At 40.5% G+C, this 15366-nt stretch overlaps 1 protein-coding gene across 1 annotated transcript in view; it reads left to right on the forward strand.

The window, feature by feature from the left end:
- Positions 1–11685, forward strand: part of KLKB1 (kallikrein B1) — a 22543-nt gene extending 10858 nt beyond the window's left edge. Inside the window, exons 7-15 of the mRNA XM_025886107.2 lie at positions 2848–3007; positions 3953–4059; positions 4219–4381; positions 4481–4593; positions 4761–4929; positions 7244–7422; positions 8415–8510; positions 10278–10417; positions 10925–11685. Of these exons, the coding sequence (XP_025741892.2) occupies positions 2848–3007; positions 3953–4059; positions 4219–4381; positions 4481–4593; positions 4761–4929; positions 7244–7422; positions 8415–8510; positions 10278–10417; positions 10925–11104 (1307 nt within the window). The 3' untranslated portion in view covers positions 11105–11685. The remainder of the gene's footprint in view (positions 1–2847; positions 3008–3952; positions 4060–4218; positions 4382–4480; positions 4594–4760; positions 4930–7243; positions 7423–8414; positions 8511–10277; positions 10418–10924) is intronic.
- The last annotated feature ends 3681 nt before the right edge of the window (positions 11686–15366 follow it).

The raw sequence follows: 15366 nt of genomic DNA on the forward strand, positions 1-15366 counted from the left end.
CCCCCCTGCCTACATCTTGACTGTAGCCTGGTGAGACGCAGGCTTCTGACCTTCAGAACTGCGAGATACTAAATTTGTGTTATTTGCAGTCACTGGGTTTGTGATAATTTGTTACAGCAGTAATAGGGGATGAGTGCAGCGACACTGCAGAGAAAACCATAGGGTCATTTCTTGGTGGTGTCCGTTGTCTAGTGAAATGACTCAACCATAATGAATCAAGAAAGTGCTGTAGTTTCAGACATTTAGGTAATCTCAATTCAATTATCCAGAAAATTGTCATGGCCTTCCACCTTATTTAGTGACCAGCATGTTAGTGATAAGATGTTACTGAAACTGAATCACCAATACTCGATGCTACACAGTATCCAGTGCCAACTTCTGCCAAACTCCTCAGCAGGTGCTGGGTGAGGACCCCCCTGAGGGAGATTGGGAAGTTGGCAACTGGGCATCTCTTTTCCTATTTGTTTCCATTCTCCTCCAGTCCTTACATGCCCGGAACCAGTAAGTTTCTCAGCCTTTGATGGGTATTTTTGGGAGTGTCAGGCAGGCCATCAATGTGCAGACAGGCATTTCGCAACTTTGCCTTGGCCTTTGCTTTCTGCTGACCCAGGGCGAAACATCAGCCAGCCTGAGGGCTTAGGACTTTCTCAGATCTCTCATGGACATGTGCACAGCCCTGGTCATGCAGCCCTGTACTTGTATATGGCCTTCTAGATTCCCAGGAATATGGCAAAGGTTTTCACCACCACCCTCTTTCCCTTCATTTTCCTTTTAAGAATTTTGTCAGCTTGTTGTTTGCTCCAGCTATTACTGTTGCCCTAGGAAGCTGCAATGTTACGTAATTGGCACTTTTTGTTTGTTTTTTTTTTTTCTTTGTTCTTGACAAACACTTGCAAGGAAAAAGCTGTCAATAATGAAGAAATCTCTGAGTCATGTCAAATAAACTCAATCCTTGTGAGTGGAATTTTCCTGAGAATTTCCAGACAGGGCAAATAATGGTGTTTAACTGGGGATGGGGATGGAGTATTGGAGTAGCCCCAAACCCACTCTGCCCCCTCTAGGGCTGCTAGACTACTGGCTGGTTTCCAGCATGATTGTGGGGCTGTTTTCAAGGCTTCCATGGTGTTGGGGAGAGGAGAATGGGAACAAGGCAAATTAAAACCCCGCAAAACTCACTGTTCCTATAGATAATCAGCTGTTTTTCTTGAATAGGTACTCCTGGACTGTTATAATTTGATTAATTTTGATTAATTTCTAGAGTTCTGAAAACAATGATTTTGACAATTTTGCCCATGCTCTCATTACTTCTATGGAGGAGAGGATTTTCAGAGGTCCTTCCTCTGTCATTCCCACTCACATCCTGTAGTGCTTTTGATAAAACAAAACAAAACAAATGAAACCAAAAAACTAGCTTTAAAAAAGGAAATGGTCTTAACAAGATAGCTCCTGTATTTGTGTCATCTGGATGGGTCAGGGAGTGACCGAAACATTGTATACAGCTCTGGGTTGCATATTTTGTGTGTAGCAATGGTCAACCCTGAGCACTTCCAAAGGGGGTAACCAGGAGAGTAAGATATCTAGAAGTAATGGAAAACACAAACTGGCTAGAGGAATAGGTTAAAGGCATTTAACCTGAAAAAGATCAGGATGACTGTCTTAATTTTTTGTTTATAGAGGGCTTTCATTAGAGATTAGATTAATCTGTGTGGTTCCATCAGGCAGATTAAGGTAGATGCTCCTATGAAGAAAATAGGAAAAACATTCCTAACACCTAGAATGGTCCAGAAAAGAATTGATGAGCTCCTCATCACTATAAATATCTTAGTAAAAGGTAAACAACTTGTCAGGGACGTCCTTCAGGGAATGTAATTGTAGGTTGGCATGGATGACTGTAAATTCTCTTCCAGCTTCCAGAGTCTGTGTTTTGCTTTCTTTTTTGAAAGATTTAATTAGTGGAGGCCTAATTTCCTAGACTGCCCCTCTGTAGATATTATGTCATGGGAGGTACTTTCTCTTGATACAACTATGTTCATTTAAATCAGGACTCTTTCTGTCCTTCTTATAATTGCTATCATTATTCCATAATTTTAATAAAATTTATGTCATCAAATTGAGTAAACTGAGTAAATAATATGAACACAAATAAAAGTGTAATTAAGCATAAGATTTGGGGCACCTGGGTGGCTCAGTCAGCTAAGCATGCGACTCTTGGTTTCGGCTCAGGTCTTGATCTCACAGACCTGAGATGGAGCCCTGTGTCAGGCTTGGCGCTCACTGTGGAGTCTGCTTGTTCCTCCTCTCTCTCTCTCTCTCGCTCTCTCTTTCATAAATAAATCAAATATTTTAAAAAATAAGATTATATACAGTTAATGAAAGTGGGCTTTCTCCTGTTCTAATTTCAATGGGCACATGGCATTTTTGTTAGCTACTTGATATTTTTGTTAATCTGTTTTTATTAAAATCTTTTTCATAATATTCGGGAAAATGTAACATAAAACCTTCTCTACTAAAATCTGGAATTCAGGGTCAGGGTAATAAGAAAGAAACTCTGAGCATATGCTAAGTAACCTAAATATTTTGCACGGGTCAGGATGAAGCTGAGAGCCTAGGTTGAGGTATTTCATTTCTCTGACATAGGAGTCCATCTCTTATCAGATTTAGACCAATTTTTCCTTCTTCCAGATGGCAAACAACAAGTCTGAGGATATTTTAATGGACACTGTTTTCACTTAGGATATCTGGTACTATAAATAACAGTCATAATTTCCTCAGTTATGATGACAAAGGACAGGTCCCTTGAGCGTCGCGTCACTTGCTGAGGACTGTCTTCCATCTGTGAGTTCCCAGGTTGCCGCATGGACATTTTCCAGCACCTCACATTTTCAGATGTGGACATCGCCAGAGCTGTCACCCCAGATGCTTTTGTATGTCAAACCATTTGCACCTACCATCCCAGCTGCCTCTTCTTTACGTTCTACACAAAGGCGTGGCATCTAGAACCACAAAGGTGAGTAAGACTGTAACATTTGCTACTGTCCTGTCATCACTGTAATTTTATAGTTTGAATCTTTGAAAACTTTTGTTCATTTCCCTCAGAGCGCTTGAAGCCATGGGTTAAGTAGGTCCTTTCCTGCCAGGTGTAGATTAGTTAAGAGCTCAGCCGACTTTTCCACTTACCTTCTCTTCCTGAAACATAACACTGGATCCATGGAAGAAAAGGATCCCATATCTTTCTTACTGATCTTAATGTTTTGTCTTATTAACTTGAAGTAAAACCCACTCACTGGCAGCATATCCATTAATGTTGTCTCTGATTCCTGTGTTTCAGAAACTAGAGCCCTGTTTATCCTGATTGACCTCTTTACCCTCCGATAACTGCCTTTTTTTTTTTAAGATTTTATTTATTTATTTATTTAACAGAGAGAGAAAGAGAGACACAGTGAAGAGAGGGAACACAAGCAGGGGGAGTGGGAGAGGGAGAAGCAGGCTTCCCGCGGAGCAGGGAACAAGATACGGGGCTCGATCCCAGGACCCTTGGGACCATGACCTGAGCCGAAGGCAGACCCCTAACTGACTGAGCCACTCAGGCGCCCCTTCCCTTTTCCTTCTATACATAGGTGGTCCTAAGAGAAAGGTTCATAGTTATACAACAGCATCAGCAGCAGAAACCCCCAGAATTTGGTCTTGGCTCTTTCTTTTCAGTGAGAAGGTGGAACTTTACCATTCTCCTCTTCCCAGGTTATCTGTGCCCTATCAGTTTTCTTCAGAGGGAGATGTGGCTTGGTTTACATTTGATCTCTGTGATTTATTAGAGTCCTGTGGTCTGCTTTACTTTGAAAAGTGTTTCTCAGAGGAATAAAATTTGCAGAGGTGCTTTTCAAAATACGAAGTGCTTTTGTGTTTGCTTTAATGCAGTTTTGTTTCTCTCTCTTTTGCTTTTTTTTTTTAATAGAAATGTTTGCTTTCTTAAGACTTCCCAAAGCGGGACACCAAGTTCCCCTACTCCTCAGGAAAACGCCATATCTGGATATAGCCTTTTAACCTGCAAAACCTTACCTGGTAATGTGATTCAATAATAATAGTACATAAAATGTGATATACTTTATGATCTTCTAACAAGTAATAGCAATGAAACAAACCTCAGTAGCGAAAACCTGGGTAAATGTGGGTTTATCGCTGTCTTCATTTTATATCTCTCTATGTCTCTAATTCACACAGAGCCTTGTCATTCCAAAATTTACTCAGGAGTTGATTTTGAAGGGGAAGAACTGAATGTGACCTTTGTGGAAGGAGTGAGTGTTTGCCAAGAGACTTGTACAAAGATGATTCGCTGTCAGTTTTTTACTTATTCTTTACGCCCAGAAGACTGTAGAGAAGAGAAGTTAGTGAAATTCTATTTTTCAAAGACCGTCAGCAATACAATTTCATGAATTATCCCCCTCTGTGAAGGTTTAATCTTTATACCGATCATTTTATCTAGGTGCAAGTGTTCCTTACGATTATCTTTGGACGGTTCCCCAACTAGGATCACGTATGGGACACGAGCAAGCTCTGGTTATTCTTTGAGGTTGTGTAGAAGTGGGGATGGTTCTGGTGAGTAAGCCTCACTTTTTCATGGAACCGTAAAGGGAAGGCTGTGTTGTCTTGATAGCTTGCTTAGTCTGACATAATAGAATTATTATGTATTTTGTTTTCCTTGGCTGAAGTGAACTCTGACTCACCTCGAATTCCAACTGTTAATGTCAAGACTCTCTTTTTAGTCTGCACAACAAAAACAAACACACGCATTGTTGGAGGAACCAACTCTTCTTGGGGAGAGTGGCCCTGGCAAGTCAGCCTGCAAGTGAAGCTGAGAGCTCAGAGCCACCTGTGTGGAGGGTCAATCATTGGACACCAGTGGGTCCTAACTGCTGCCCATTGCTTTGATGGGTAAGTTTTGGATGCAACTTATCCAGGGTCTTAACTTGCCTTTTTGTTTTGAGGAATCTGTGATCAGTGTCTCAATCATCATGTCAGTGTATTAATCAAAGTTTAGTTTTTGACAAAAGACATTTTAAAGCAGGGCTGGTATTCAAAATGTCGAATAGCTCATAGGGCCTGTCCTGAGCACTGAATGATCTGACCCAGCAGAACACAGCGTGGTCTGTTTGCAGGACTGATACTCCTGGGGGCATGTCACTCCTGCGTTAAAGAACAAGGAAAAAATGCCCGCCCTGCTACCACCTCCATCCACCACTCCCCAAATATATTCTTCAAAGACTTAATTTCCAGGCCCACAGAGACTTTACTTTCAGCTTTTCAATTCACAAAGGTACTGAATAATATTAATAATGAAAACAAAAATGCAAATTTATTACCCTATATAGTTCAGTGAGTAAAATTGGATATAATATTCTAAAACACTTAGACTTTGTAGTTAGAACAGGGCTTGAGTCCAAGCTCTGTCACTTATTAGAGGTATGAGTGACCTTGGGTGATTTGTAAATCTCTTTTCGCTTTATTTCCCTACCTGTGAAATATGAATAATAATGATATCTAATTCATGAGTTATTAAAAGGGTTAAGTGACACACTTAAAGTCCTTAGCACTATACCTGGAACATAAAAATTACAAAAAAATAAGCTATAATTAAATAAGAATAAGACTTTATAAGAGATAATATACACAAAAACACTGATTTAATTGAAAGAAAACCACTTTGCCCCTATCTGCATGATTTTCTCTAGAGTTTCATGCAAATACATCTTGCACCTCTCAATGATGATAAAAATGTCCAAGTCTTTACCAAAGATAAGACTCTGCTTTAGATCATAATTTTAGGTTTCCTTTGTAGGTATTCATATTTTAAAATTTAGGGGCGCCTGGGTGGCTTAGCTGGTTAAGCATCTGGCTTTGGCTAAGGTCATGATCCCAGGGTCCTGGGATTGAGTTGGACGTGGGCTCTGCACTCAGCGGGGAGTCGGCTTGTCCCTCCGCCCCTCCCCCTGCTCGTACTCTCTCTCTCTCAAATAAATAAATAAGATCTTTTTAAAAAAAGAATTAATTTAAATTTTCACACTTCTCAAAATACAGATATTTAATTGATTTTTTATATTTATTTTTATTGTATTCTGATTTTGTTTTTTGGCCATGCCATGAAGTGTGCTTTATTTTCATTAAGCGTACAAATAATTTTCCCTAACAGCCCAAGGCAAACTGGAGGATTGGCAGTTCGAGCGGGGGGTCTTCTGAGATCCCCACAGGCTGGTGGCACCTGCTCAGGGTGCCGGGTTCACGGCCCAGCTTGTCACTTGTCCATTTTGCAGGTGGCTCTTCTCCGTGTCAGGACTGGGCTCTCTCCAAGATGACAGGGGTGGGGAATCCTCCAGGTTCTTGGGAAATTTCTCTCTGCCTCTCCTGCTCAGTGGTCTCCAGTGGGAGGCCCTGTTTTCCTCAGCTTGGCCTTACAGAAGCTGGTGATTCCTGGCTTGTCTACTACTTTCTGAAATCACCCTGGAGTTCCTCTCAGAGCCCTGTGCCTGGTGTTCCCACTTGCCTTGCTGCAACTGGAAGCCTGGACAGAGAACTTTTATTTATTTTTTTTAAGATTTTATTTATTTGAGAGAGAGAGAGTGAAAGGGAGATAGCACGGGAGAGGGCAGGGTCTAAGGGGAAAGCAGACTCCCCACTGAGCGGGGACCCTGAGGCGGGGCTCAGTCCCGGGACCCCGGGATCATGACCTGAGCCAAAGGCAGATGCTTAACCAACTGAGCCACCCAGGCGCCCTAGACAGAGAACTTTTAAATAACACTGAGGCCTCCCTAAATTTGCCCAATGAGGGGGGCTTGTGTAAAATCAATCTGACCTCTTGACAATTCTGGATATTCTGGATTTCATGGAAGCAATTGCTTTCAGCTTTGCTGAACTGGGCAGGATTTTCCCATAATAAACTGTGAATCTCTCCCAACCGGTTTCTCTCAGATTTGGGACAGCAACGTTCTTGTATTTTCACTTACAGTAACATGAAATAACTACACAAATGTACATTTTCAGTGTTTTTAACTAAATCTTCAGGGATTCAGTACTGCTGCTGGTGGTGATGACAAATTGTGTGGAAGAGAAATTAGATAGTAAAAATATGCTGTATGTAGTATTTTCTTCCCAGAAAAGTACTATTTTCAAAAGGTAAAGTTGAAAGGAAAATGGGCCAACATGAAAGGCTGGTCTTTCTGGTTTCAAATAGGTCTTTATTTTTCCTTCCTAGGCTTCCCTTGTCAAATGTTTGGCGCATTTATAGTGGCATTTTAAATCTGTCAGAGATAACAAAAGAAACACCTTTCTCACAAATAAAAGAGCTTATTATTCACCAAAATTACAAAATCTCAGATGGCCATGGTCATGATATTGCCTTAATAAAACTTGAGACTCCTTTGAATTATACGGGTACGTAGCATATTTGAGGAGAAGCTATACAGCTGAGTTCGGCGGTTTTGAGTTCGGCGGTTTAAATTTGCACATCAATTTGAACGAGACGGCAGAATCTAGACAGATTATCCTTGTTTTCTGGTTGGTGGAGTTGGGGGAAAGGTGAGGAATTGCCAAGGGAGACACCTGTGACTTGGATAAATCTCTTCTACTCAGGGGGTAAGAAATAGTAATTGATTTCTTCAGGTAGGAATAGAACTGCATAAACATTATTGAAATAATACACCTGGTGGATGTCTTGGCCGTTTGGGAAGCACGGCTCCCTTTGACAAGAATAGCAGGATTACTATTGCTTTGAGCATATTAGGAATGTATAAAGGTAAGAAGGGCCAGGTACTAATTCCCAGGTCTAACTTGAGTAGAGACATAGAAGCAGCAGGAAGCTCTGGGAAGCAGGTAGTGTGATGGTGGGAGGTGTGGCCTCTGTGGGACAATGCTCCCCAGTTGGTGAATGCCCCCTGTGTCCCGTAACGATTCTGTGACCTCAGGCAAGTTGCTTTTACCTCTTCGCACCTTGAATTTCCTCATCTGTAAAATGAGCATGACAGTCACCTGTTGGTTTGTTATAAAAATTGCTACTTAATAAGTTAAAGCACTTAAACAGCACTTAAAATAGTGCCTGTAACAGTGGAAACACTCTGTTATTACTATTAAAAGTGTCACACACATGGTAAAACACACAAACTTCTAAATGCGTTTGACAGAAATTTTTGTTCCAAGTTTTAAGGTTTAATCCAGAAAGTCCGACACCAAAAAGGTCATATGAAAATGAGTCTGATGATGAGAAATTTTCTTAAATCACTGACCTTAGCAACTGAGCAGAAAGGAAAAGGGTCATTCTTCTTGGTGCTACCCTATGGAAAGAGAATATGGGAAAAGGAAAGTGTGTATTTTTGGTCAATATCCATAACTTCATTTAACCAAACTCTAATCTCAAAATTACCTTTCAGAATTCCAAAAACCAATATGCCTACCTTCCAAAGCCGATACAAATACAATTTATACTAATTGCTGGGTAACTGGATGGGGCTTCACAAAAGAAAAAGGTACAGCATGACATTTTAAATGTTGTTCTTAAAACAAGTCTTTTATGTTAAAGTACATGGAGTGAATCCGTTTAACTGGCCTCTGTCTGAAATTTCGAAATTTTCTTCAAACTCATGACCTTTCCAATCTATCCATTCTCAAATATTTACTCAGTGATTTCTGAGATGTATTTTTGTTTGGGGCTGGAAAAATTTATAAGGTTACCTTTTAAGCATCTTACTTACTAATCAAGATCACTTGTTCGACTTCGCATAAAGGACTGGTCCCATAGAGCGGTAACAAGACCACTCAAGCTTATTGTGTCCTCACTGTTAATAATGTTCCCATCTCTCAGTGCTGTCGCTCTGCCTTCATACTAAGGGCCAGGAATATAGGCAGGCACACCATCTCTCTTTCTGGAAGGCTGTAAATCTTTTGTTGTTGTTGTTGTTGCATGCGTCCTTCCTGCAATCTGATGAAGCTGGTGAGCAACTTCTGTAATGGTGCTTTTGAACACTTAAAGAAGACACACAGAAATATGAAGGAAGCCAACGAAATTGCAACAGAGTCATCAAAATACTTTTAAAAGATGTGATATGACAACACATGAGTTTCTTTACTAATATGTTAAATAGCAAGCTTTTCAAGTAACTACCATAATTGTGAAATTGTGGTGAGGGCAGCTGTTATTTTCCACTACCGGTCATGACCGTCATGTGAAAATATCACGACTGTGATGCAAAAATATCTGCACTCTCTACGGATGGCGAAGTCATCGATACTGCTAATACTCCCATTTTTATTGCCTGCATTCAAAACTGAAGGTAGTTTTAGACTTCCATTGGAGATTGGCGAAAATAAAGATATTTTCCTATCCAAGTTTATAGAGCAAGTGAATTCTTTCGGTGGACCCCAGTTTAAGAACTCCTGCTCATGGGTAGTTGGTGTATCTCAGTTGCCCTTGAATTTCCCAGGAAACAGACTATTCTCCCTTTTCAAAATTTTGTTCCTGATAGACAATATAAGGAATAATATTTGCATCATTCTTTACATATTTAAGGATGTCAAGCTCTTTCCTTCTTTCCTAATGTAGTCTTTTATTCAATGAATTCAATTTTTTCAAGTTTTTGACTAGTACCTTAAGACAGGAAGAAATTTTAAGAGTAATCTTAACTAAACAAGGAAAGCTCCCAACATATGTTCAAGGGGAACCTGGACACTGGTGGAAATTTAATTATTTGTAAATAAATTGTTCTTAATGGGAAATACTTGCATTTACTCGAAGAACAAAATACTCCTCTGTTGCCAGAGGCTTGGTAGGTTTTTTTTTTTTCCCCAAATCATATATCTTAAAATGATTGTGTTGAATATATAAAACAAGAACTGAAATGTAAGAACGTCCAGCTTTTGGGTTGGAGGTGATAGGAGGGAATTTGTGAGAGGTTTCTATTGAGATAAGAGGATGGCAGAGAATCTTTGGTCAGCCTAGGGTGCTGGGGTTGTCCTAACGTTGCACAGCAGAGGCAATGCGCATGCTCTCTCTCTCTCTGTTTCTTTTCTCTGTTTCTCAATTTCTTTCTCTTTTACTCTCTCTTTCTCTCTCTCTCTCTCTCTCTCTCTCTCTCTCTCTGTTGGTGTGATTAACTCTACTTTTTCACCCTTACTATTCTTATCTAAAGAAATGACCTTAATGAAAAGTTCATTATTCTGATTTGTTTTTAAGACTTTAGTATTTTCATACTCGCTGTATTCCCTCCTTCTGAAATTTCATATTGGTTACCTCATAGGGGAAATCCAAAATACCCTGCAAAAGGCAAATATTCCTTTGGTACCAAGCGAAGAATGCCAGAAAAAATATAGAGATTATGAAGTAACGAAACAGATGATCTGTGCTGGCTATGAAGAAGGAGGGAAAGATGCCTGTAAGGTAATACGTTCAATTATGAAAAAACACACAGTGGTCTGCTTGAGAAAATCAACCGTAAAATATATTCTCCATAGTATATTTCATTATATCTTTCTTTAAAAATTCAGAGCCAAATAATCCAACAATTTCATAAGCAACCTTTGATGAACTGAATATATATATGCATATATACAATTTTCATTATATATATGTTACAGTCTGTGCAGAAGCATATTATGTTTAAGGGAGTATCATTGTACATATAATTGTACTAAAATATTAGAGCATTAGATCCATTTGACATTGAGATTATGATGTCAACATTTCCTTGTTGGACTAAACAGAAAATTCAACCATGCATTATTGAATTAAATTATTTTCATCACGTCCAACAGCTAATGAGGAACATAAGACACCTGAAGAACTATAAGGAACTGTATGTGTGTTGTATGCAGTGTGACTACAGAATTTTAAAGGCACAACTGTCATATTTTCCATTACTTTGTTTTTCCACCCACTGTGACACAGGGGGATTCAGGCGGTCCCTTAGTTTGTAAACACAATGGAATCTGGCATTTGGTGGGTATCACCAGTTGGGGTGAAGGCTGTGCCCGCAGAGAACATCCAGGTGTCTACACCAAAGTTGCTGAGTATGTGGACTGGATTTTAGAGAAAACACAGCCCGGTGTTGGGCATACTGGTCTTTGATGAAGACACTGGCATGAAGAAGCTTTATAGAGGTGGGAAAGAGCCCAGTTTGTAACGTAAGTTTAACAGCTTGGGTCCAAGTCAAATAGTGAGCCTCGGGGTTCTCGTCTGCAAACATGTGGAGAGTGGTATCTACTTCATGTCCTTGTCATAAGGGCAAAAAGAGACAATGCACACAAAAGCTGCTGAGGAGAATGTCATGCAGAGGTGGGCTTTCAGCATTCAGTAACAATCCTAATAATGGGAGATAAAAAATGAACATTTCCATGATTATTTGTTGTGAAATAAAATGGCAAAAGAATGTGATTTACAAGTGTTTCCTTCTGATTGTGAGACAGAATGGAAGGTAAGTGACTCCTGATTCTAGCACAGTGTTGGGACTGGGTCACTCTTATCGGACTGCCGGCTCTGGAACTCAATCTATCTTAAGAGCTGGTAATTTCTTCTCTCTTCCTCACCTGCATGGTCATGAAAAACTACTACTGCCTGACTCACTTGGGGGTGAAGAGCCAGTAAGCTTGGGTTTTGTTCTGCCAAGTGTAAAAGATTCACTTTTCCAAGAAAGAGATGGGTTTTCTGAACCTGGGAGAATAATAGTACACCTTTTCATTTGGGCTTCTTACCTTGTTACCTGGTGTTGGCTCAAGGCCCTGGGGTCGGATATGCAGGAGAGGCCTGCGAGACATCACACAGCCTTCATGGAGGGCAAGGAATCTGCTCTGTGGGATGAGGGTAAGGGTGTCAGTGGATATTGGGCTCTGCAGTAGTAATTCAAGAAGCATCGTGTATAAGGTATTTCATAAATTCAGTCTTGTCAATTTATGGTGGTAGGGAGTAGCCCTGGGAAAAAAAGTTGACATAAATCCGCATAGAACACAAATTCCAAACTTGTCAGTGATTACTACAACTGATAACCAGCCTGTTGGATTCAGTTCAGTTAAACTGACTTCACATTTACAGAATTGACTGTTGACAAAATACTGTGCAAAATAAGTAGAAAAAATAGAAAAGTGAAGTTTCTAAACGATATTTTTTTCCTTCCACACTCAAAGACACAGTAAGTGGTAGGGCTAAAGCGGGAGGGGCTGAAGGAAAACCATGAGGTCTGGATTATTCACACTCCCCACACTAGGAAACTGAAGGCGGGAGAGTTTACTCCAGAAATGCGCTAGATTTTATAAAATGTGGCTGGGTTCCATGAAATAATTAAAAATAAATACAACTTCAACTTGCACTTTGGCATGCCATAAAGATGGTGGTCCTTGTTCTGTGTGGGTGTCATTTTATCTTTAAAGGGGGGGGGAAGTGGTTTGCTATGAGAATCTTTTATCTCTGGCTTTTAGTATTAATTTGAATGGGTCTTTGCACCGGACTTTGGAATGCTTGCTGGGCAAGCACTGGTCAGGGAATGACCTCATCTGGGCAAAACCGGGAGGAAGTTTTGAAATGTGGACTTCCCCTAGGATACGAACAATTATTTTCAAGTTGCTGGTCAGGGCCCGCCATCCTGGCATGGTCCCTGTTACTCATCATGTTTTCAAGTACAGAGGCGAACACGAAGAGCCTTGTGGGAGGAGAAATGTGCGAGAGGCTAAGAAGGCGAGGGGTTGGGATGACTTCACCCTCATGAAGCGGAGTGAGGAGGAGGGATGGGTCACTGACCGTGCCATCCAGGAGAGCGCGGTGGCAGCTCGGGGCCAGGAAGCTGGTGTGGCTCTTGCCGATGACAACAGCACATGCACACGGCAGACACACAGCACAGGTGCCCATCTAATCCAAGGTTAGCCCAGGGCTCCAACATCCATCTCGTTCCTCATCAAGGTGTGTGAGACCTCTAATTTAAATGGAAAACTTTTAATTATTGTTTATCTCTATCTCCTCACTAAATTGTGAGCAACTTTGAAGGTGGCTCGCTTACGTTCATATTGCATATAAGTGGGCATTCAGTGAATGTCTAATGAAGGAATGCATCTTTATTCTAAAGATGGGGAAGTGAAGCCCTGAAGAGGTACAAAGATTATCTCTAGGTCCACTGGCAAGGACAGAACCAGACTGAGCATGGCATTCATATATCCCAGATGGTGTCTCTAGCCCTGGTCGTGTTGCCTCATTGTATGAAAAGGATGAAAGGTGACAGGAGCATTTATAACCCTTATTTGTTATTTTCATTATCATCTAGAGCAGTGGCTCTCAACTGGGCACAACGCCACTCAGGAGCTATGTGGCAACGTCTAGAGAGAGACATTTTTGGTTGTCACACCTGGGCAAGGGGGGTACATCCGGTGGATAGAAGCCAGAGATGTTGGTAACCATCCTGCATGGCAGAGGACAGTCCCTCACCACAAAGAACGATCTGGTCCAAATATCAAGAATGGGAGTGTTGAGAAACCCGATTGACGGTCAGGCTTAACACCTTATAATGAAAAGGGGATATTCCAGGAACGTCAAGAATGGGATTGTAGGACATGGGAGGCAGTGCTCCTTTTCAAAGTAAATCTTGATGAGACGAGAATGAGAGGAGCTCCAAAAGCAAGCCGTCTGTGGCTGTGACTGAGAAGGGGGTCTCTACCTGCAATGTGTCTGTGTGGTTTCCTTTGTCCCAGACAGGAGATTTGAGGTCATCAGTGCTTCTAAATTTTGACTTGCACTTGGGTCTCTGTAGACTAAGTTCTAGATTCTTCCTAAGATTTTTGTCTAGTAATTCCCTGTTTCCATTAGCCTTCAAAAGCATTTTATTTCACTGGGTGGGATGGGGGGACTTTTACCTTTAAGGTAAAAGTAGTTGACATTGGAATTCTAAACTACAATGGCATTAGTTGGAAAAAGTCTTTAGAATACTTACTCTCAGTTTGAAAGGAAGGTCTATTGAATCTCAAAGAGTTTCTAAGCAAGTAAGACTCCTATTCTGCTTTTATTTGAATGGACAAAAATATTTTGGAATTTTTATATTATTTCAAAGGCTTTAGAGGTTTCACTAACTAGCTAAACCAAACTTAAGGAAGATATTATCTGGTTTCCCAATGAAGTATTGCTGTCATTAGAGTCTTTCTGTTTCTCTGAATGGGGTTGGAAGGTTATCATTATAGTCTTTTTATTGGAGCTTTAGGATAGAGATGGGGTTTCATGGAGTAAACAATACAGGGATGTAAGGACTTTATATAACTTCATGTATCAGTTTTCCATGAAAACCTGTCTTGGCATAAACTTGCCATTCTGTGTTTGAGCTTCATAAGAAGGAGCTCATCATAAATATGTGCTCTTTGTGTAGCTGGAATGTACTTAATTTTAAATGGGAAATTCAAGAAAGCAACTAAGGACTCTTTATGTCAAGACTGGTCACACAATCTTGGCAATAGATGAATTAAAACTATCTGAAGAACTGCCTTCTGGATAGAATGTCACACAGTCCTCGGCACTTTGCATAAAGCCCTCTTCTGAGTACAAATCCCCCTTACAATTTTCTGCCCTCTGCGACACAATGCTGGCTCTTCTCTTCTTTTCAAAAAGTCTCCCATGAGTTTATATGGGGCTAAGCTTCAAATCTACCTTACTTCACTAACTATACTCTCACTGTCTCCTTCAGTAAGTTCTCCTTTACGGGAGTTCCATTTCTGCAAATTTTGAAAGTGGCGTCCAGCGTTCCTAATCTTGGGTGGTCTTTCTTCACAGACACTAGGCCCCTGGAGACTAGGTATTCCACACTTTCATTCATTGAGAGCACATGTGAGTGGGAGGGGGGTAGGCAGAGGTAGAGGGAGAATCTTAAGCAGGTTCCTCATTCAGCATGGAACCCCACATAGGGCTCGATTTCACAGCCCTGTGATCCGAGCACTGGATGTTATACACAACTGATAAATTATTGAATACTACGTCTGAAACTAATGATGTACTATATGTTGGCTAATTGAATTTAAATGAAGAATTTAAAAAAAAAAGTTGCTCACTTAACCGACTGAGCCACCCAGGCACCCCAAAACACTTTCAGAAACTGTTCAGATAATGTCAACCTTGTTTTAATGGACATAAAAGGAGATTGTTTCTATCTCCAAATATTGAGAGGCTCAAAGTAACTGGTGGCATCTTCTATGTTCAGAAGATCATACTTATATCAGCACAGTGTCCCTGAACTAAGTATAACATTTCCTCTGATACCAATAACCTCAGCAAGATCTCAAATGGGGGCAGACCTGTAATTTTATTTCTTCTTTCATCTTCAGAACTTTTTTAAATTGTGACTCCATTTATAAATGTAAAATCTTATT

The sequence above is a fragment of the Callorhinus ursinus genome, unplaced genomic scaffold, assembly GCF_003265705.2.
Source record: "Callorhinus ursinus isolate GAN/ISIS: 27379988/994484 unplaced genomic scaffold, GSC_fseal_2.0 scaffold17, whole genome shotgun sequence".
Taxonomy (NCBI): domain Eukaryota; kingdom Metazoa; phylum Chordata; class Mammalia; order Carnivora; family Otariidae; genus Callorhinus; species Callorhinus ursinus.